Source organism: Cucurbita pepo, chromosome LG12 (assembly GCF_002806865.2).
Source record: "Cucurbita pepo subsp. pepo cultivar mu-cu-16 chromosome LG12, ASM280686v2, whole genome shotgun sequence".
Classification (NCBI taxonomy): domain Eukaryota; kingdom Viridiplantae; phylum Streptophyta; class Magnoliopsida; order Cucurbitales; family Cucurbitaceae; genus Cucurbita; species Cucurbita pepo.
The window spans coordinates 1,740,551-1,761,197 of record NC_036649.1 but is presented as its reverse complement, the minus strand read 5'-3'; the positions used below and the strand labels follow the sequence as shown (position 1 = coordinate 1,761,197).

Here is a 20,647-nt window from a genome sequence, read left to right as displayed (position 1 = left end):
GTTTTTCTATTTGGATTTGAAGTCTTTTAGTAATGTGGAGATTTATAATGAACAAGGGCAATTGACTCCTAGCATCCCATATTTGCACCTTGCATGGTGAGGGCTACACGGTGGGGCAAGGCTCGATATTGAGAAGGCGGCTGGTAATTAAATGTAGAACTCGTTGTTGATGTCGGTTCCTATAAGTTATGGAAATCTCGATTGAAGCTAATTCGATGTTTGGTTGTTTGGTAACTAGAGGGTGACCGTGATGGAAAGCCAAATCGACATTTGGTTCTAATAATTAGGGGGAGGTCGTTTGGTCACGTATGATACTAGTACAAATAAATAAAAAATGAAAGTTGGGTTTGATGTTCCTTTATCGATTGGTTATGCCTTCTTGTTTGTCTCTCTTCCTTTTTCAATTGCTGTTTCGATTAGTTTATAAGATTGAATGACTAATTTGGGTCCAAGTTTATAAGATTGAATGACTAATTTGCCTATGGACCCTTGATTCGATTGTTTTTCAAGAATGATTGAATGACTAATTTGCCTCTGGACCCTTGATTCGATTGTTTTTCAAGAATGTTGAGCAGCGTATGTAAGCCGTGTAAGTTTGGTGCAGGCTGCTTTTCTCAAGTTGGAAAGCCTGCATCGAGGGGAGAAAAGCCTCGACTTTCTTAACTATTAGTAAAACGCTAACCGCCAGAATATTCCATCCATTGTAAGCCTAAGAATGCAATGTGACTTGAAAGTCAGAGTATCAAGGAATATTCCATCCACGGTAAGCATAAGAATACAATGTGACAATTCGAAAATCAAATATCAGTGCAATAGAGTGAACGGGTAAATAAGTTTGTGTCTATTTGAGATTGAAAATGGTGGCTTATTGATGTAAGATGGTTCTCCATATAAAATTTATATTTAATGTATCAATTAATTAAAAAAAAAAATGATATTTGTCGTTAATTATTTCAAAACAAAATGTTTTTCAAAGTTCAATACTTTCAAAGTGGCGAGACGAGATTGTTGTTGTGGGCCCAAAGCAGCCTGCATAGCCGATTTTTGGGCCTCCGTCCGGTTATTGGGCCAAATATTTGGGCCTTTTTAAAATAATAATTTCGGCCCACACCAGATACGTTCTTCCTTTGCAGCAAGAGAGGGAGGGAGAAGAGAGCGGGTTCTGTTGAGGTTTCCGTGACAGCACATTTGGTTCAAAAATTTCAGCAATCTTCCCAACTAAGAACTGCTGAAACAAAAATGGAGGTTCCAAAGGATCAAATCTCCACTCTTCTCGACCTAGGGCTCTACAGTTCAGCTCACATGCTGGTAAGCTTTCGTTTCTCTCATCGCTTTCTCTTCAGTTTATATTCACTCACTCTCAACACATAAACAAGCAAATTCACCTTCTTCAAATTCGGATTGGAGATCGGACTAAATCTGTTCGGTGTTTTTTCTTATATTGTTCAGGGTTGCTTTCTTGTTTCATCGCCTGCTGCTAATGTAGAATCCAGTCCTCACCTCAAGTCTGAGAGCTTGGTTTGTAGTTCTGAATTCATTTACTGCTATTGTACTGTTTTCAGAAGATTTTGTTCATCTTTTATCGCATCGTTTTTTGAAAGAAATTTCTGCACTCTAATCCATCTTGTAGTTGGTCCTTTTTTTTACTCTGTTTCTTCGTTGCTAGGTGCTTCTTGGGGATGCATTATTTCGAGAAAGGGAGTATCGAAGAGCAATTGTAAGTCTCTGAGTTGATTAGATGCTGCTTACTCCAGGATTAGTTTTATGCTAAATTATCTTCAATAATATTAGGGGTGTAACTTTCTTGTATAACTTGACAGCATACTTACAAGCAAGCCCTGCAATACTATAAGATTATTCCTAAACAAAATTCAGCTACTATTAGAAGTTCTTTGCAGTCGAACAGATCCTCTTCTCCAAACTCTTTTAACATATCGGCCATTAATGAAAATGAGGTAGAACGAAACTGTTTCCTATTATGTATATATTGTTTATTTTCCCTTCATCAGCTTATTTGTTGCAAAATTGTTCTTTTCAGTCTTTTAGGTGATTTCTTTTCCCTTCATGATTCATATTATGCCTTGATATTGTTATTACGACAGGTGAAGTTTAAAATTGCGTCGTGTTATTGTGCATTAAGTGACAACAGAGCTGCCCTTGTAGAGGTCTATCTCTCTCTCTCACACACTCGTGCTCGTGCACAGATATTCTACTTGATGTTAAACTTCTGTCAGTTATACCTTGCAGATGGAGGGAATTCCAAGTAAAGCAAGAAATTTACAAATGAATCTTTTGATGGGAAAGCTTTATAGATTTGCGAGACATAACCGTGCTGCTATTGCATGTTACAAGGAGTGCTTAAGGTTAGTTAGTGAAAGCAATTGTGCTGTCCGTTGCAAATACGTACATGGACACTTGGTTTTCAATTCGTACCTTATATGTATTAACTGTTTTACGGATCCTGCACCATTGACAATCAAACTTGTGACTGCAGACATAACAACTTCGCTGACTGTTGTTTGTTCAGCTTACTTTTTATGTGGTTGTTGACTAAAATTATTATACTTTTTCCCCCCCATAACAAAAATTCAGATTCACGCTCTAATACTTGTTTTTTTTTAATTTATTTACAGAAATTGCCCTTTTGTGTTTGAAGCTATTATAGCTTTAGCAGAACTTGGCGCTACTGCCAAAGATATCATTTCGTTGTTTCCTCAGGTTGGTTTTCGAATCTATTGATAGAAAGCACTAATTGAATGTAGGGATACGTATTTTTTAATTTGTAGTTATATCTTTATTCAAAATTTCAGTAGTATAAGTTTTTCAATGTCATATGATATTCCTGTAATTCTATTAGCATGTCGAGTTCTACAGTTAGGTTTCAGAAGCTGCTGACCACTATGCTTATGATAGGTTTTACGAGATGTCAAACCTGGCAGTCCCGTCTTTTGGTTTTGAGTCTCTTATCGTCTTTCTTCTTTTTTAATCCTTGTATTGACTTCTATTACCATATTCAGTGTCCACAGAGATTCTTATGCTGTCTCCAAAATATTAGATTGAAATGATGACCTCAGTTTTTCAGTTAGCATGAAGATCATTTGCATCAATGCTGGTTTTGTTTTATCGTAATTTTTGTTTGTAGAAAATTTAACATCATTTTACAATTTTCCCCTTCTGGTTTCTTTTGAATTTTATTTCAGACATCAAACAGAAGTGGCAAAACTCCTTTTGATCACTTTGACTCAAATCGCTGGCTGCCAGTAAGTGTTGGAAGAGATAAGCAACTAACAAGCTTCCACTTTTCATACTTTACGATTTGGTTTAATTGTGAAATGACGAGCCCTTTCTCATTTGCTTAATTATAGATAGCTGNTTTTTTTTTTTTTTTGAGTTATACACGGGGTGTCGGGATTTAAATCACCAACCTTGAGGGATGATGCAGATACCTTTACTACTGATCTATGCTCATGTTGCCTTATCAAATAGCTTTGATGTTAGTAGGCTTTTAAGCTGCACATGTATTTGAGTTTTGAAACAAACTTCCATTCAACAAAGAGAAGGATGAAGTGTCCAATTATTACTACCCATTGTTTGCCAGCCAAGAATAGGGCAATTGGATTCACATTAATTGATATAACATGCTTCCAAACTCAAAACCTGGTGTATTCTATGCTTGTTATTTTACCAGTCATTTTAAAGAAATGTAATGGATAAGTACTGCCTAGTATTTGATCACGGGCAATTTCCAAATGAGTAGTTGGTTTAAATAGTCGTCGACCAAGTATTTGTATTTTCTCTGATTTTGCAAGCACCAACAAATTGTGCGATCTTCTGTAGATCATGGGCAAGTTCAGAATTAGTTTAAATTGTTTTACATGTCTTTATTTTCCCGTTATATTTTAAAAATTCATTAGTGTTTTCTTACTATTATTTTTTAAAAAAAGTGCTTATGTTGTTTTGAAATTATCTGCAGCGCTATGTTGAGGCCCAGTGCTGCATTGCGTCAAATGATTACAAAGGTAAAATACTGTCTTCCTGTTCGAACTATGAAAGCTATGCATAATTTATGTCACTTTATCCTGTAAGCACTTGATAATATTCATCCTCCTCTTATGCAAATGATATACAACTTGGTTCATATGAGTTCAGACATCAGCTAGCTTTCTCATTTCTCTCTATATTTATTTATGATTACTTTTTTAAATAACCTTTGCAGGTGGTTTGGAGCTGTTTTTGGATTTATTGCAACGTTTTCCCAATAATATTCACCTGTTACTTGAAATTGCAAAGGTGGGTTCTTGTGATAACAAATCTAAGATTATGAATGTTTAATCTTGGGCAACCCTTTCTCCTCAAGCATATTTGTGGCTCCTAGTGAAACGGAATGTTGAAACTGGATGAAGTTTCTCACTTCTCTCTGTATTCAAGTGGAGCTAGCTTATGTTGCTTGTAGCTGAGGGAGAAGAATATCCATAATTGTTTTGGCAGTGGGCATTACATCACCTTTATGTGTGTGCTCTCTTTCAAGTTTTCTCATATTCTGTTTTGCTGTATGATGCCCCTTCATGACAATAATGTTTTTGCAAAAATACTTCCTGTTTTCACTCATTGAGATTTATGTCTATTTAGTCCGAAACATTTAAATATGTCTAATAGGTTCTTAAAGTTTCAATTTTGTGTATACTAAATTTGGATTTTACGTTAGAACCCTAAATTTTCAATTTTATTTCTCGTAGATCCATGAATTTTAAACATATCAAAGTTCAGAGATCAAATTGATACAAATTTGAAGGACTAAGTTTGTAATTAAGCACATACATTTTCATCTATTGGTGCGTCATACTTTATTTGATGATATTGAATGTTCTGTAAGCATAAAAAAAAAACTCTTTCGACCTTTCCTCCTGACTAACATGTTGACAACTCTGTGTCCAGGTTGAAGCCATCATGGGAAAAAACGATGAGGCTATCATGAATTTTGAAAAGGTAACGTGAAACGTCAGCGTAATTATGATAATGATCTACGTCTTTCATCCCCCAGTAACATTTAATTTAATGTTATTACAGGCACGATCAATTGATCCATATCTTGTAACATATATGGATGAATATGCAATGCTTCTGAAGATGAAGTCTGATTATTCAATGCTAAACAAGTTAGTCTATGACTTGTTAAATATTGATCCTACAAGACCAGAAGTTTTTGTGGCTTTGTCTGTATTGTGGGAAACAAAAGATGAGAGGGGAGCCCTGTCTTATGCTGAGAAGGTTTGTTATCAAAACAGAGCTTTGGGATTTGTTTTATTTTCTATATGTTCTAACATTCATACTGCGAATAAGCAGAGCATCCGGATCGATGAAAGGCATATAACAGGTTTCATCATGAAGGTACTTATTAAATATACGTTTGCAAAGAGACCTGAATAGAATGCCCACCAGAATATCAAACACCTCAAATTTCTAGTTTCTACTTTCAGGGAAACCTGTTATTAGCATTGAAGCAGCCAGACGCAGCCGTTAGTGCGTTCAGGAATGCGCAAGAATTGAGACCCGATATTCGTTCATATCAAGGTGCAACTTTTAAGGGGAAAATATCATACAATTATCATACCGCTCTCAATGTTACCTTCATTTTATTTTGGTTTTTGTGCATTCGTGAATGCAATCAAACTGTCGATAAATGTATTTCGTTGCCTAAAATGCTCAAATTTCAAATGGTTGTGAATTCACTTTTGGCTGCAGGCTTGGTCCATTCTCATCTAGCTCTGTCTAAAATAAAAGAGGCATTATATGCTGCTCGGGAGGCAATGAAAGCGATGCCTCAATCTGCAAAGGCTCTAAAATTAGTTGGAGATGTACATGCTAGTAACTCAGGTGGTAGAGAGAAGGTACATGGTTTAAAGATTTGTTTTGTAGTAATTCAGACTTGGAGACTGCTATTTGCAAATATATTTCATATGTGGATCTGGCATGGAATTTTTGATAGGCCAAGAAGTTTTATGAGTCAGCCCTTAGGCTGGAACCTGGTTACCTCGGGTCGGCATTAGCTTTGGCAGAGCTCCATGTAATCGAAGGTCGAAATGGGGATGCTGTATCCTTACTGGAGAGGTACCTTAAGGACTGGGCTGATGATTCTCTTCACGTAAAACTAGCTCAAGTATTTGCAGCCACAAATATGCTGCAAGACGCTTTATCTCACTATCAAGCTGCATTAAGGTGAAACGTTATGCACGATGCTTTCTGTTTGCCCGACCCCGCCCCATTCTACTGGCAATCTCCTGTTTTAAGAGTGGAAAATCATACCCATTAACCGAAACTTTCTACATTATACACACAATTATGTATGACTAACAACCTCACTAAACGTCGCTGTCTCACTCTGTAACAGTCCAAGCCCACCACTAGCAGATATTGTCTCATTTGGGCTTTCCCTTTTTGGCTTCCCTTCAAGGTTTCTAAAACGCGTTTGTTAGGGAGAGGTTTCCACACCCTTATAAAGAATGATTCGTCAAGAATTCAATGAATACACCCATAGTTGGGCCATCTCGCCAACTAACATTATTCTATCACATTCCCTCTCCCCTTGCATGCTTATTATCCCGGTGTGTCAAAAAAAGTAGTTCCTCAAGAATTCAATGAACCGTAACAAGTACTTAGGATCTCTTATGTCGAAAACATAAGACTTAGTTTGCTGTGAGGATGTTATAGGTTCTTTTCTGAAACAGTCTAGCTTCTGGAGTCATTTTCTAGTTTTATTAATTTTTCTCATGTGTATTTTTCTTCAGCTTTCTTGCTTCTGGAGTGGTATTTTCTGACCATTGCCTTTTTTCATGTCATATTTATTTGGTTTATTAATCATGTACAGGATGAATCCCCAGAACGAAGCTGCCAAGAAAGGTCTAGAGCGCTTAGAAAAACAAATGAAGGTTTGCTTTTATTTATCAATGAAGGTCTAGAACGCGTAGAAAAACACAGCTTAAAAATTTGAGGATATATATAAGTTCTAAACGCTTTTATTTTTAATTTTTTTTTAAGAGACAATTTCACTGATGATTGAAAGCAAGAAATTGAACATTGCTTCATTCACGCATAGTCTAGTCCTAGAAAAGGCTTGGCAGTGCTTATTATTTTTCCTTTAGAGGGAAGAGGGCATTAGAACATGAACAGCTCATTGAAATGCATTTCCTCTGAAACACATCAATATTGCAGGGAGTGGATCCTGATGCACCTGAAGACGACGAAGACAATGAGGTCGATGATGCCGACGGAGACCAAGAAGAAACCGAACTCTTATGAGTAACAATTCAATCCACAATGTTTACATTTGCAAGTAATGATTTAGACAACGACCCTCCGATGATGAAGAGTAAATAGTAACTTGTACACGTGCGGATGAATCATTTGAAAGAACTGCAACATGATTTCACAACCATTCACACAAAACTCTCCAATCACTCATACAGTTTCACATTGTCGAGATCAACCGAACAAAAGTTGGCGAAATCATAGCCACTGCATTCCGATTGAGTAGCTGCATACGAGGTACTTCAATACTATGATGATTTCATGACTATGAAAACTGTAATCTGTATGTATTTTCGTAGCAAACGAAGAGCAGTCTTTCGTGTAACTTATGTACACAAGATCATTGATTATATTCAGGTAGAAGCCTATGTATTCTTCTGTGTATTTCTGAATTAGCTACTCGGTTTTACATTATTAATGAACTTTCAAATATTTCTTTGCAGATGGAAGATTTGGGTTAGTTTTTATACTTCATGAACTTTATTACTAGATAAACCAAAACATTACATTACATCAGATTACATTGAAGTCACCAAAAAAGGACTTACATAAGGACTTTTCAAGTAAACTCTCTGAGCTTAGGTATGTCAAAAGTTATAGTTAGAGGGGGGGAAGCAAAGTTTAAACCCATAAACCACCAGCCCTCCTAAGCATTGGGATCAAGTTCCTCTTAAGGTGAAGGCTCATGACTTCATTAGCGCCGCCGACGAGTTCACCACCAATGAACACGGCCGGCACGGCGGGGTTGCAGCCAATGCGGAGGAGGGCTTGCTCAACTTCTTTGCCTCCGGGAAGCTCATCGAGCTCGTAGACAGTCGGGTTAACTCCGAAATCACACAAGAGTGTCTTGATAGAATGGCTCATACAGCAAGTGTTCTTGCTGAACACAACCACTGGCCTGTCTGAAACCAACTTGTTGACAGTCTCCATTAATGAGAGGTTAGAAGTGAATGGGAAGCAAAGGAGAAGCACAGAAAAGGGGAATGGTTGGGATTGAAGTGAGGAATGAAGTCCCCAAAAGGGGATATTTATACAGCCATTTTGTGAGGAGAGAGGGAAAGAAACAGAGAATGTTCGTTTGGTAGAGATATTTGAAGGAGCTGGAAACTTCCAAGCCACTCTTTTGAATGGGATATATTGCAAAAATTATGCACAGCTTCGAATCTTTGCATATATATATATATATATATATATATATATATATATATATATTATATTATATTATATTATACTATATTATATATTATATGTGAAAAAACAAACAGAGACGTGTCCTTTGTACGGTTTCCACATACAAACTCTCCACAACAGAGAGAGCTTCCAAATTCCTTTTACAATCAGATCACATTTCCTTTTTCTCCAATCTTTTCACCGTCCAATTCCTTTTATTCTCTTCTCTCTCTCTCTCTCTATATATAATATATATATTTATTTATTTATTTAAAGAGGATTTTCTTTTTTCTTAATCTTGAATCTAAATAAAAAAATGTTAAATTATTAAAAATTTAGTATTTGAACATTGAAAAACGTCTAAAAAGTCTGGAAATTTATGTCTAGTGGGATCCTAAATGTGAGATTCTACCTCGGTTGGGGAGAAGAACGGAGTATTATGTATTAAGGGTGTGTAAACTTCTCCTTAGCATACAAAGAAGACAATATTTGCTAGCGGCGAGGGAAAATTAAGGGTGTGTAAACTTCCCCTAGCAGATGCGTTTTAAAAACATTGAGAGAAAATTCGAAAGAGAAAACTCAAAGAAGACAATTAAAATTCAAAAAAACGTTGAGGGAAAATTCAAAAAAATGTTGAGGAAAAATTCGAAAAGAAAAGCTCAATATTTACCTGTGGTGAGTTTAGACTACACTAAACTTTCACTTAGTAGGTCAAAGATTTATTAGACAAAAACTTGAAAGTCAAAGGAATTAATAATGTTTCTTTAAAGTCTTTAAAGTTTAGTAAATTTTTTCTATAAATATATATATATATATATATATATATTTATTTAAAGGGAATTTCCTTTTTAATCTTATATCTAAACTAAAAGCAGTTAAATTATTAAAAATTTAGTATTTGAATATTAAAACGTCTAAAAAGTCTCTTTAAAAAAAAAAAAAAAAAACTAAGAGGCTATAAATAAAATTGAAATGTTTAGTAAGAGTCTGAATTTTAAAATTAAGAGTATAAATAAAGACAAATTAAGAGTCTATAACAAAACTGTGTATAAGCCAATCAGAATGTAAATACTCAACTCAATTGTTTAAGGTATTATTATAAGCTCAACTAAGCGGTGTATAAATTTGATGACGATAGCTCTGTTTCTGATTTGATTAGTTGTTCTTAGTCAAAAAAACGACTCGGGTTTATGAGAAAAACTTATTCTTATTATAAAAAAACACATTTAATTAACGCTTTTTTTCCCTTAACGTCAAAATTTTGTTCCTTTTTTCTTTAATATATATATATTCTTTTAGAATGAAATCCAGCTTTATTAGATTTGATAATTCCCTTCCTAGGTTTAGAATTTGGATTTGCCAAATTAAACATCCACACCCATAATAATAATAATAATAATAATAATAATAATAATAATAATAATAATAATAATAATAATAATAATAATAATAATTAAAAAAAAATACTTATTTATTTATTTTAAAAAATAAATAAAAATATTTTGGTGGTGTAGCTATCTTGGAGGCATCTATTGAGCTGGAGAAAGTATTNTTTTTTTTTTTTTTTTTTTTTTTTTTTTAATTTTTTGGATTCGCATCCAAATCAAAAACAAAGAAATTGAAGAACAAGCTCCTACTTCCTTTTCCTTTTCCTTTCTTTTGCCCCCAACAGAATTCTCCAGACCCTTCAATTCCTAACCATTCTTACAAATTTCCATAAATTTTTACAATTTTTTAATAATTTTTCTCGCCTCCTACCAAAATGTTCGTTGTTTGAATTTCCATATTATAATTTTTCGATTATATCTACGTGTCTTTAATATATATATATATATATATATATATAGTAAAGTTTTGTATTGTGTACGAACGTGTATGTGTGTATATATATACACACATGTATTGTGTATAGTAAAGTTTTGTATATGTATGAGAGTGTACGTGTGTGTATATATATATATACACACGTACTGTGTATAGTAAAGTTTTGTATTGTGTATGAACGTGTACGATATATATATATATTAAGTTTTTTGATTTTCGAACGATATAACTTTGAGTTAGTTTCAAGGTTTTAGTAATATCTTAATTAATGTTTCGGTTTCTTTGAAAAATATAATTTTTAGTTTCAGGGTTTTTTTTGTTAATATCTTAATTATTATTTCCGTTTCTTTAAAAAATATAATTTTTAGTTTTAGGGTTTTGCTGATATAGGGTTTCCGTTCACTTCAAGAATATATCTTTTAGTTTTAGGGTTTTGTTTCCGTCCATTTAAAAAAAAAATATAAATTTTTAGTTTTTAGGGTTCTATTTATCCTTCTTTACCTAATTTTTACGACGTTTTTCTNTTTTTTTTTTTTTTTTTTTTTTTTTTTTAATTTTTTGGATTCGCATCCAAATCAAAAACAAAGAAATTGAAGAACAAGCTCCTACTTCCTTTTCCTTTTCCTTTCTTTTGCCCCCAACAGAATTCTCCAGACCCTTCAATTCCTAACCATTCTTACAAATTTCCATAAATTTTTACAATTTTTTAATAATTTTTCTCGCCTCCTACCAAAATGTTCGTTGTTTGAATTTCCATATTATAATTTTTCGATTATATCTACGTGTCTTTAATATATATATATATATATATATATATAGTAAAGTTTTGTATTGTGTACGAACGTGTATGTGTGTATATATATACACACATGTATTGTGTATAGTAAAGTTTTGTATATGTATGAGAGTGTACGTGTGTGTATATATATATATACACACGTACTGTGTATAGTAAAGTTTTGTATTGTGTATGAACGTGTACGATATATATATATATTAAGTTTTTTGATTTTCGAACGATATAACTTTGAGTTAGTTTCAAGGTTTTAGTAATATCTTAATTAATGTTTCGGTTTCTTTGAAAAATATAATTTTTAGTTTCAGGGTTTTTTTTGTTAATATCTTAATTATTATTTCCGTTTCTTTAAAAAATATAATTTTTAGTTTTAGGGTTTTGCTGATATAGGGTTTCCGTTCACTTCAAGAATATATCTTTTAGTTTTAGGGTTTTGTTTCCGTCCATTTAAAAAAAAAATATAAATTTTTAGTTTTTAGGGTTCTATTTATCCTTCTTTACCTAATTTTTACGACGTTTTTCTTATATTTTTTTAAATATAATAATAATAATAATAATAATAATAATAATAAATTGAGCTATGTTTAGGTCGATTATTGAAACGAAACACGATCTCGAGAGATTTAGTCAAGAAAAAGTAGACTTTATCTTTTTGGAATTAAAGAATGGAAAATGAAGGATAAGTGAGCTAAGTCCTAAGTCTCTCATTTCGCTTTCAAATCTCTTATATGTTCAATGAGAGAGAGAGAACGACAAACCATAAAAAGGAGCCGTACATGAAAAACAAAAAAAAAGCAGAGAATTGAAGCTGTGAAAGATGCTGTAATATTTATTTTATTTATTTTGAGGTCCCCAACATTATCTCAATTTTTTTTCTTTTTTTTTTTAATAAATATTTTCGCATTTATACTCTTTTTTAAATAATTTAATCCCTCTACTATTACTAATTTTAATATTAAATTTTTATTAAAATTTGTCATTAATGAATTAAAATAAAAATTACAAATTTCATTTCATTTTCAGCCCACAATTTATTTTAATTTCCTTTGTTCATTTTTATTTAACTAATTTTTTTTTTAATATTTTATAAAAATTTAAATTTCAAACCAAAAGGAGTGTGTAATGCACTCGAATCTCGACCTAATTTTAAAATTTTTGGACCACCTTTATGATGGTAACATTTTTTACAAGACCGTGTAATTTAAATAAATTATAAATTTAGTCGGCAACTTTATTATAAGTCCCTATAATTTAGTTAAATTATAGATTTAGCCCTTTAATATTTTAAATTTGTATCGAAGTTTAAAAAATGTTTCATCAATTTAATAAATGTCTAAACTTTTTAGTATTTTCGTAATATTTAATATTTTTTTTTATTAATTTCATTGATTTTAGACTTAATTTAGTATTTTTAAAATTTAGAGAATTATTATATAATTATAAAAAATTTATGGACTTATTTTATATATATATATATATATATATATATATATATAAATAAGAGACGAATCGTTCGGTTTAAATGTGAGATATGATTAATTATTTGATTTTCAACTGAAAAATTTTGGGACGTCCTCGAGTATTCTTAGTTTAAGAGGGACCCGACAACAGGAGGGAGCTGATTACTTGAAAAGAAAAAGGCCCGAAAATTACACTTTTGTTAATAATTTCACCAAAAACCACATGTTGTAATATAACCTAATGTTTTTTAAAAGGAAAAATACATTATTGTTAAGGATAGGTTGATGATATCAATATATCATACAAATATAGTCTTAAATAAAAACTATATAATAAAATGGCATCGCTTTGAAAGGCTTCTTCGCCTTTATTTATTTTATTTATTTATTTACCTTTTGGAATCTCTTATAAGTTGGTGATCGTGAATGCATCTTTCGTACATAAATTTAAATTTATAGTTGGGGAATATTTTTTTGAATATTTTATTTAATTTTTAAAATATAAAATATAAAATAAAGTGGCTCAAGACGTAGGCCAAGAGCCATTTTTTTTTTGTGAAAGGGTTGCTTTTGAGTTCCATACTTCTTATACGCCTCTCTCGTTAAAAGGATAACCTACTTTTCATGCATGCATTTAGCTACGAGCATACTCGAAATAGAATTAGGTCCCGAATATAGAAAATTTTGCTTTTCTAATGAGATCGAGATTTGAACGTTTGGACCTTTAGAAAGAGTCATTATAGCTCTCTCGACAATTAAGTTACGAGCTAAACTTTCATTTTTACAGTTTGATTTGGGGTTCAAAACCCTCTAATCAGACTGTTATTATCTGATAAAGCTCTACCACAGATCACACCATGACTACATCTTTCGAGCTTCACGACTTCTTTGTTCGGTATCTGGAGATTCCACCGAAATGACTAATTCAAGGGCATGTGTATGAATCCGAGTTTACAGTTATTAGACAACAAGTAACGACCCTTAGTGTCTTTTTAAGGATTAGTCGTAAATGTTTCCATCCATTGAAAACAGTTATCATCGCTTATATACTCGTGATATTCTTCTTATTTAGCTGATCTAGAATTTCGATAGCATTCTCAACGTAATAAATAATAAATATTTTTTTAATAAAAAAAACAAAAACCAATTGAAACCTTAAAATATTTTTTCATTTTATTTTAAAAAATATGCAATGTCGGTTCGTGGCATCACATGAATGGTATATTATTTATTTATTTATTATCAATTTTTAATCAATAGAAAATTAAAATAATTATATAATTCTTTATAATATTTTATGCTTTTACATTTCAAAAACCACAATTAATATTTATTTATTTATTTATTACCATTTCTTATTTAGATAAACCCATCATTTAACATTATAAATAAAAAATAATAATAAAATAAAGTCGTACTTCTCGGATAACAATCCGACACCTAAACTCGAAGTCACGGTTAGATCTGATTGGGTCTAATCCTATCCGACCGACCCAACCCAAAAACTTCAAACGACCGACGTATTTTAAACAGTAGATCAGGAAGAGGGAGAGTCGGGTCTATTCTCTCTCCGAGCACAAACTGAAACAACGAAACGAAAGACCAAAAATATGTACAACTTTCAGGAGACGAGATGACTTTTCGAGTAGTACAATATCATTAAATTATAATATATTTTAAATTAATTTCTACTTTATTAAAGGTATCAAAATTCATTATATAGTGGGCATCTTCTAATCCTTACTTATATCACTAAGTAAGTAAGAATATTACAAAAATTCCTTTATTTTCTATGCTATTGTTTTTATAAATAATTTCCAAATAATAAAATTAATAAGTTCACAAAATTGAAATAAATAAATAAATAAATTAAGGGTGTGGTTTTTTTTTTCCAAAAATAATTTTCCTTTAATTTTAATTTATTTGTAATATTAAAAAGATTTTATTCTTTAATAATAATTTCTTTTATTTATTACTGATCAGCTTTGGGTGGCCGTTGATTTGTCACAATCTGATAATCCCACCATATGATATTCGATGCAAAATTTTGACATTCTTTGCTATTATATGATCTTCTTTTTAATTCCTATATTCTATAGCCAAATATGTTCGTATCATACTATACTATAAATTGATTATTCGAAATTATCGTTACTCGATTTGCCGCATAATATCTTATCATAATGTATACAATAAAGTCAATATTAACTTACTTTAGCCGTTAAAATATTTATTATTTTCTTTGAATTATTGTAGGTTTCTCGAGATGGTAGGTTATCTAAATTCTATTACTATATTTGTGAGATCCCGTATCGATTGGAGAGGGGAACGAAAAATTTCTTATAAGGGTGTGGAAATCTCTCCCTAGCCGACACGTTTTTAAACCTTGAGTGGAAGTCCAGAAGAGAAAGCCCAAAGAAGACAATATCCGCTAGGTGGATTGAGAGATCCCAGATCAGTTAGAGAGGAAAACTAAGTATATTTCTCTTTTGGTCCCCGAATTTTGAGTATCCTTACGTTTTAAGACGTTAAATTCTTTACTCTTGAGTTTTGATTTGAGTTTTCGTTAGGTCTTAAATTTCAGGATTTTACATTTTTACCCCTAGTGATATGAACCCAGGCTAAGGAATGAGAACCAAGAAGTTACAACGAGCTTTAATCACTTATATTCGAGCTATGGTTAGCTCGTCAAAGGAAGTTCTAGAAGATGTTGGAGTCTTTTCTTACATGTTGTGCAAATTTAAGCAATAAGTGATGATGATCAAATTCTTATACCTCTGATTTTAATTTTTGAAAATTATTGTGTTTTAAAACTTGAATGCTCGAGTCATTCAAGTAGTGTTTATCATAACAAGGGTAGGGATGGAAATATCTCAATAAAAAATCTTCAATTTTCTCAATTATATCCCATAATTAATTCACTAACTTTTTTTTTTAATTATTTTATTTTACTTTACATAATGCAACTTTTAGCCCGGACCAAAGGCACCAAAGAAAGCTATAGTGATCTTTAACGAGAGTATATGTTGCATGTGTCACATGGTCGGGAGGCTGCTTTATGGGCCATTACAAATAGTATCAAAGCCAGACACCGAACAATGTGTCAGCTTTCTCTCTGTTTTCCGAAGGGGTAGACACGAGGCGGTGTGCCAGTAAGAACACTGGCCCCAAAAAGGGTAGATTTGATGGCAGTCCCACATCGATTGGAGGAGGGAAAGAGTGCCAACGAGGACAACGGGCCTCGATGGGGGTGAAGTGTGATGTCCCACATCGGTTGGGGAGGAGAACAAAACACCATTTATCAAAGTGTGGAAACCTTCCCCTAACAGATGCTTTTTAAAGCCTCGAGGGGAAGCCTGAGAGGGAAAGCCCAAAGATTCCCGAGCACGATCAGAAGTCAAGAGGTAAAGAAATGGAGTCGACTCTCTCGAGGACATTGGGCTGTGTAGCCCCACCATGTCGAAATATTTTATATAAGTTTTTTGTTAGGGATATTCGTGAATTGGGTTGGGTTGAAAAATTGACACATTTTTTTTTTAAATTTAATCCAATTGTTCAACTTGTAAGTCCTTTCAACCAAAATCAATCTTTATTAAATAATTAATTCAACCCAAACCAACTACATATTTAATTTTTGCTTTTTAATAAAAATAAAATGTCAATTCAATATAATTTATAAATATCTTCTAAATAATTAAAAATTAATTTTAAGAGTGATTGATAAATAAATAATCAAAAAACAATTATATATTATTATTCATATTTTAAAATTAATTATAAATTCAAATTGGTTTAGTTCAGTAGATAAATAAACTAAACAAATAATAACTTTTAAGAAGAAAATAAAATCTAAAGAAGAATATAATATTGTGAAAGATTAGAAGTATTGATACTATATTTAGCCACAATTGGCATCACAAAACAAAAGACACATTACTATATTTGGTGCACTTATATATTCCTCTTTCATATTCTTTCCCCTTTCAAGATATTATAATTAAAATGATTTCTTAAGATATTATAATTAAAATGATTATGAGTTGACTATATCAACTTTCCAAGTTTGTTGACAAAAAAAAAAAATTCAACTTCTAAAATTTGAAACTCTAACCTAAAAAATAATGTAAATACCTAAAATATAATCTTTTTTTTTTTTTTCACGACAGTTATAGTTGGTGTTATAGAGCCTGATTGTCCTTAAAAGAAGGGAATACTCTTAGGAACAATAATACTCCACGTTGGAATGACATTGTCAACTTCTTTATCCTACACGTGTAGATTTTTCAAGATAAGGGCATAACTCTGATACCACAATAAACAAACGACCTTTGTATCATATTGTCCACTTTGAGCATCAGTTTTTGTAANAAAAAAAAAAAAAAAAAAAAAAAAAAAAAAAAAAAAATAGTATTTCTAGCTTGTATACCTATGATCTTCCCTTTAATTAGTCAATATAGAACACTTCGTACTTGCTCCATGATTGATGCAATAATCAGTTTTCTCCACAAACCCCAATCTAACCTCAATAAAATTCACATATTTCAAGGAAGGAAGAAAATACCGTTTCATCAGGATTTCCAAGAAACTTTATAACTCACAAGTCAGGGCAAAACGACGACGAATTTGGTTCATCCAGTCTTTTAGTGTAGATTTTGGGGCCTGTTATGCCCCTGTAGCGGCTAGCCCAACAAGGAGATGGTTAGTAATGTCTTGCCAAGTGCCCCTAATGGAAAAGCACCATTTATTAGCACACTGACTAATGTATCAACTGTCTTAAAGAAATAGTAACCATAGGAAACTTGTAAGAGATCTTAAATATCAACCGGAAATAAATATTAATTGCATATTTATCGTGAAATTATAACACGTGAATAAAGAAGAGGTATATGAATAAATCGAAACTATATTCGAATGAGAAAGATCCAAAGGTTAGGATGGCTAAGAAAAGCTTAAAAGGAATTGAAAGTCGATACCTATACCAACAAGGTGTACCTTCCTTTTCAGTGGCTCAATCATAAGAATTTATGATTAGGGTGCTTTGCTTATAACAATTCTATGTTGGGTAATCTATAGCAAATCTTCCTAGAATGCATGGGAGTAAGGACAAAGTATGTCGGAAAAACTTGTGCTAATGTGTGGAATAGTCTTCACTCTAAGAAGCGAAGATCATGTTGCATGGGATGTAGGAAAATGTCAAGGTCATCCGGTGTCGAATCTAGATTTTGAATCTCACCTATGGGTCGACTTGGACAGCCTACGTACTAATAATGAGTGTTCATTCATTTCCGAGCAATTCATACTTAAAACTAAAAATGAAAAATGTGCTTATGTACGAAAAGAGGGAAATGTGATCCTGCCTAGAGAACAAAGTTTCTATGAGATCCCATATCGATTGTAGGGGGAACGAGTGCCAATGAGGACGATGGGTCCTAAAGGGGGTGGATTGTGAGATCTCATATCAGTTCGGAGGAGAACAGAATATTCTTTATAAGGGTGTGGAAACCTCTCCCTAGCAGACACGTTATAAAAACGTTTCAACAAAACAATCATTGATGTGTTTCCCACGAAGAGTTGTGTGAAGTACATGTTGTTGTTGAGTTTCTTGATTCCTCCAACGATTTGAAAATCACCCATAGTGTTGATTATACCTTAGTAATACCAAACAAGTTCTTTCGACATAAAACATGCAGAGTCACGAACTACTCATGACACAAAAGAAACTGACTCACTAATAATCTCAAGAAATCGTTATGATGTGTAAGATTAGACAGAGTCTCCAACGATTTGGAAATCACTCATAGTGTTGATTATACCTTGTAATACCAAACAAGTTCTTTCGACATAAAACATGCAGAGTCACGAACTACTCATGACACAAAAGAAACTGACTCACTAATAATCTCAAGAAATCGTTATGATGTGTAAGATTAGACAGAGTCTCCAACGATTTGGAAATCACTCATAGTGTTGATTATACCTTGTAATACCAAACAAGTTCTTTCGACATAAAACATGCAGAGTCACGAACTACTCATGACACAAAAGAAACTGACTCACTAATAATCTCAAGAAATCGTTATGATGTGTAAGATTAGACAGAGCTGCAACCAACCACAGAGCATACTAAGAATTCAAAGAGATCAAACAACCTACACTAACATGGCTGTAAGAATTTCAAGACATCAAACAACCTACACTAACATGGCTCTGATAGCAAATTGTTAAACATAACTGTTTGAGGAAATCACTTGCACTCTTTATTAACACCAATCAAGAAGAGATTACAAGACACTCTGTACATACTACTACACTTCATGTTTTGAATTTTCTGATATTATCAGTGAATGAGTTTCTTTTGTGTCGTGAGTAGTCCGTGACTCTGCAAGTATTATGTCGAAAGAGCTTGTTTGTTATTACTGAAGTATAACCAACACAATTTCCAAATTATTTGAGGAATAAAGAAACTCAACAATTACAACAAGCGGATAACATGCGTGATGTCCTATTTACAAGAACAAAACCATTAAGAGATTGTTGGTAAGAGTAAAATAAAAGGAAGATTCTAATGGCACTTTGCCGAAATGGAAAATCAAACCAGGCAAAAGCATATTAGAAAGTGACCAGAAATCTAAAGAAGCATGAAACACGTTCATGACGCTGTTCTAAGAAAAACGATACTATTTGTGTTCAACAATGCCACCATAGGCTCAACTCGTCAGTCCTCTCTATCCTCGAATTTGCAAATGTACAAAATGACGGGAAAAAATTCGTCAAAACCTAGTCCATCTAACCTTCGTAACAGGAAATTTAAAAATCAAATCCCTGCCGAGAGATCCGACTAAATTAACACAAATAAATTCCGTATGTTGTGGAAATCAATTCAAAATTTACCTCTTCCTAGCCATTTTCGACAGGTAATGTATCGTTACCTGAATCGTCGACAGATTCATCCTCATCGGAGCCTGCCGAACGAGCGATCGCTTCGAGCTCCTCATTGATCTACTCGCTTGTTGGTTCCTCTTCCTCCGACGATCTCGAACCATTGGACTAACCTTCATCGGAAGACGCCTGTCGCTACAAGTGTTTTGCCATAGCTTTTTCTCGGACGCCGGGGAGTTTCAGAAAAGAGTCCGTGAAAGGGTAGTGACCCGACTTCTTGACAACATGAATGTTTTATGGCCCTTGGATTGAAATCAACGGAGATGTGCGGCTCGGAACGATTCGTTACGTGGTACCATAATTTTCCCGCCAATAATAAGTCACTGCGAGTTCCCCGCGTATTTCTGGGTTGTGGGCCTTTAATGGGCCTTCAAGTTGCATAACATGCCCGGCCAATCTAGCCTATTGGGGTACTTGAAATTACGTAAATAGCCTCCTCATACGTACCCTAATCTTTTTTAACTCGTTTTTCTATTTTTCAGTTTAATTGATGATAATAAACCTACCTTAATTATTTATAAAATTAAATATAATATTCTAAGAGTGGCATAATTTAAAATAATGATTTCAACCCCTTTTAAATTATTTAAATTGAAGTTAAAATTCCGACGTAAATGAGATTTAATTGAAAATACTTTATTGCCCTTATAGATCACAAGTGGAGATTTGGAATAATAAGATTTTTTTTTTTTAATATTTAAAGAAAATAATTAAAATATTGTAATTAATTTGAAAAATAAAATAAAAATAAGAAAGGACAGTCTGCAAAAGCAGGTTGCCGTTGGCCCGTTGGCCGGTTGGACGTTTAGATTAAATAAAATAATATATAAAATTTGACCGTTAGTCATAGCATTTATTATTATAATATTATTATTTACTTTTAATCTTCACCGTTCATTTGTTTTTTTAATTCAATCCAATGATCTAAATTGAATTTTGATTTTTGTTACTTTCTATTTAAATCAATCTTCTCCATTTTACACAACACAATTTCTACCACTTTGATTCCCTCCAAACTTTTCAATTTTCTTCTTCGGGCTTGAAAGTGAACCAAATTACGGTATTATTTTCGCTGACTCTATTTTTTTTTTAATATAGAAATTATTATTGTGATTTATTGCGTATAAAATTATTTGGAAAACTTTTATAATAT

General features: G+C 32.5%; 2 protein-coding genes and 1 long non-coding RNA gene across 3 annotated transcripts; 1 reads left to right on the top strand and 2 right to left on the bottom strand.

Annotated features, from left to right (window-relative positions):
* The first annotated feature begins 1,152 nt into the window (after positions 1–1,152).
* Positions 1,153–7,744, top strand: LOC111807320 (anaphase-promoting complex subunit 7-like). Its single transcript, XM_023692988.1, has 18 exons — positions 1,153–1,308; positions 1,450–1,518; positions 1,667–1,717; positions 1,821–1,955; positions 2,103–2,165; positions 2,248–2,363; positions 2,634–2,718; positions 3,201–3,260; positions 3,974–4,019; positions 4,217–4,290; positions 4,936–4,986; positions 5,068–5,268; positions 5,344–5,388; positions 5,478–5,571; positions 5,743–5,888; positions 5,987–6,216; positions 6,866–6,926; positions 7,210–7,744. Exons 1-18 carry the CDS (start codon positions 1,240–1,242, stop codon positions 7,294–7,296), a joined length of 1,683 nt encoding a protein of 560 aa, XP_023548756.1. The 5' UTR covers positions 1,153–1,239; the 3' UTR covers positions 7,297–7,744.
* An 18-nt stretch (positions 7,745–7,762) lies between these two features.
* LOC111807321 (monothiol glutaredoxin-S2-like) lies at positions 7,763–8,465 on the bottom strand. Its single transcript, XM_023692989.1, has one exon. The coding sequence runs from the start codon at positions 8,233–8,235 to the stop codon at positions 7,927–7,929; it is 309 nt and encodes a 102-aa protein (XP_023548757.1). The 5' UTR covers positions 8,236–8,465; the 3' UTR covers positions 7,763–7,926.
* An 8,529-nt stretch (positions 8,466–16,994) lies between these two features.
* Positions 16,995–19,703, bottom strand: LOC111807394. Its single transcript, XR_002816941.1, has 2 exons — positions 19,485–19,703; positions 16,995–17,278 (listed from the first exon to the last, which is right to left on the bottom strand). It is a non-coding gene; the product is annotated as an uncharacterized LOC111807394 (long non-coding RNA).
* Between the last annotated feature and the right edge of the window lie 944 nt (positions 19,704–20,647).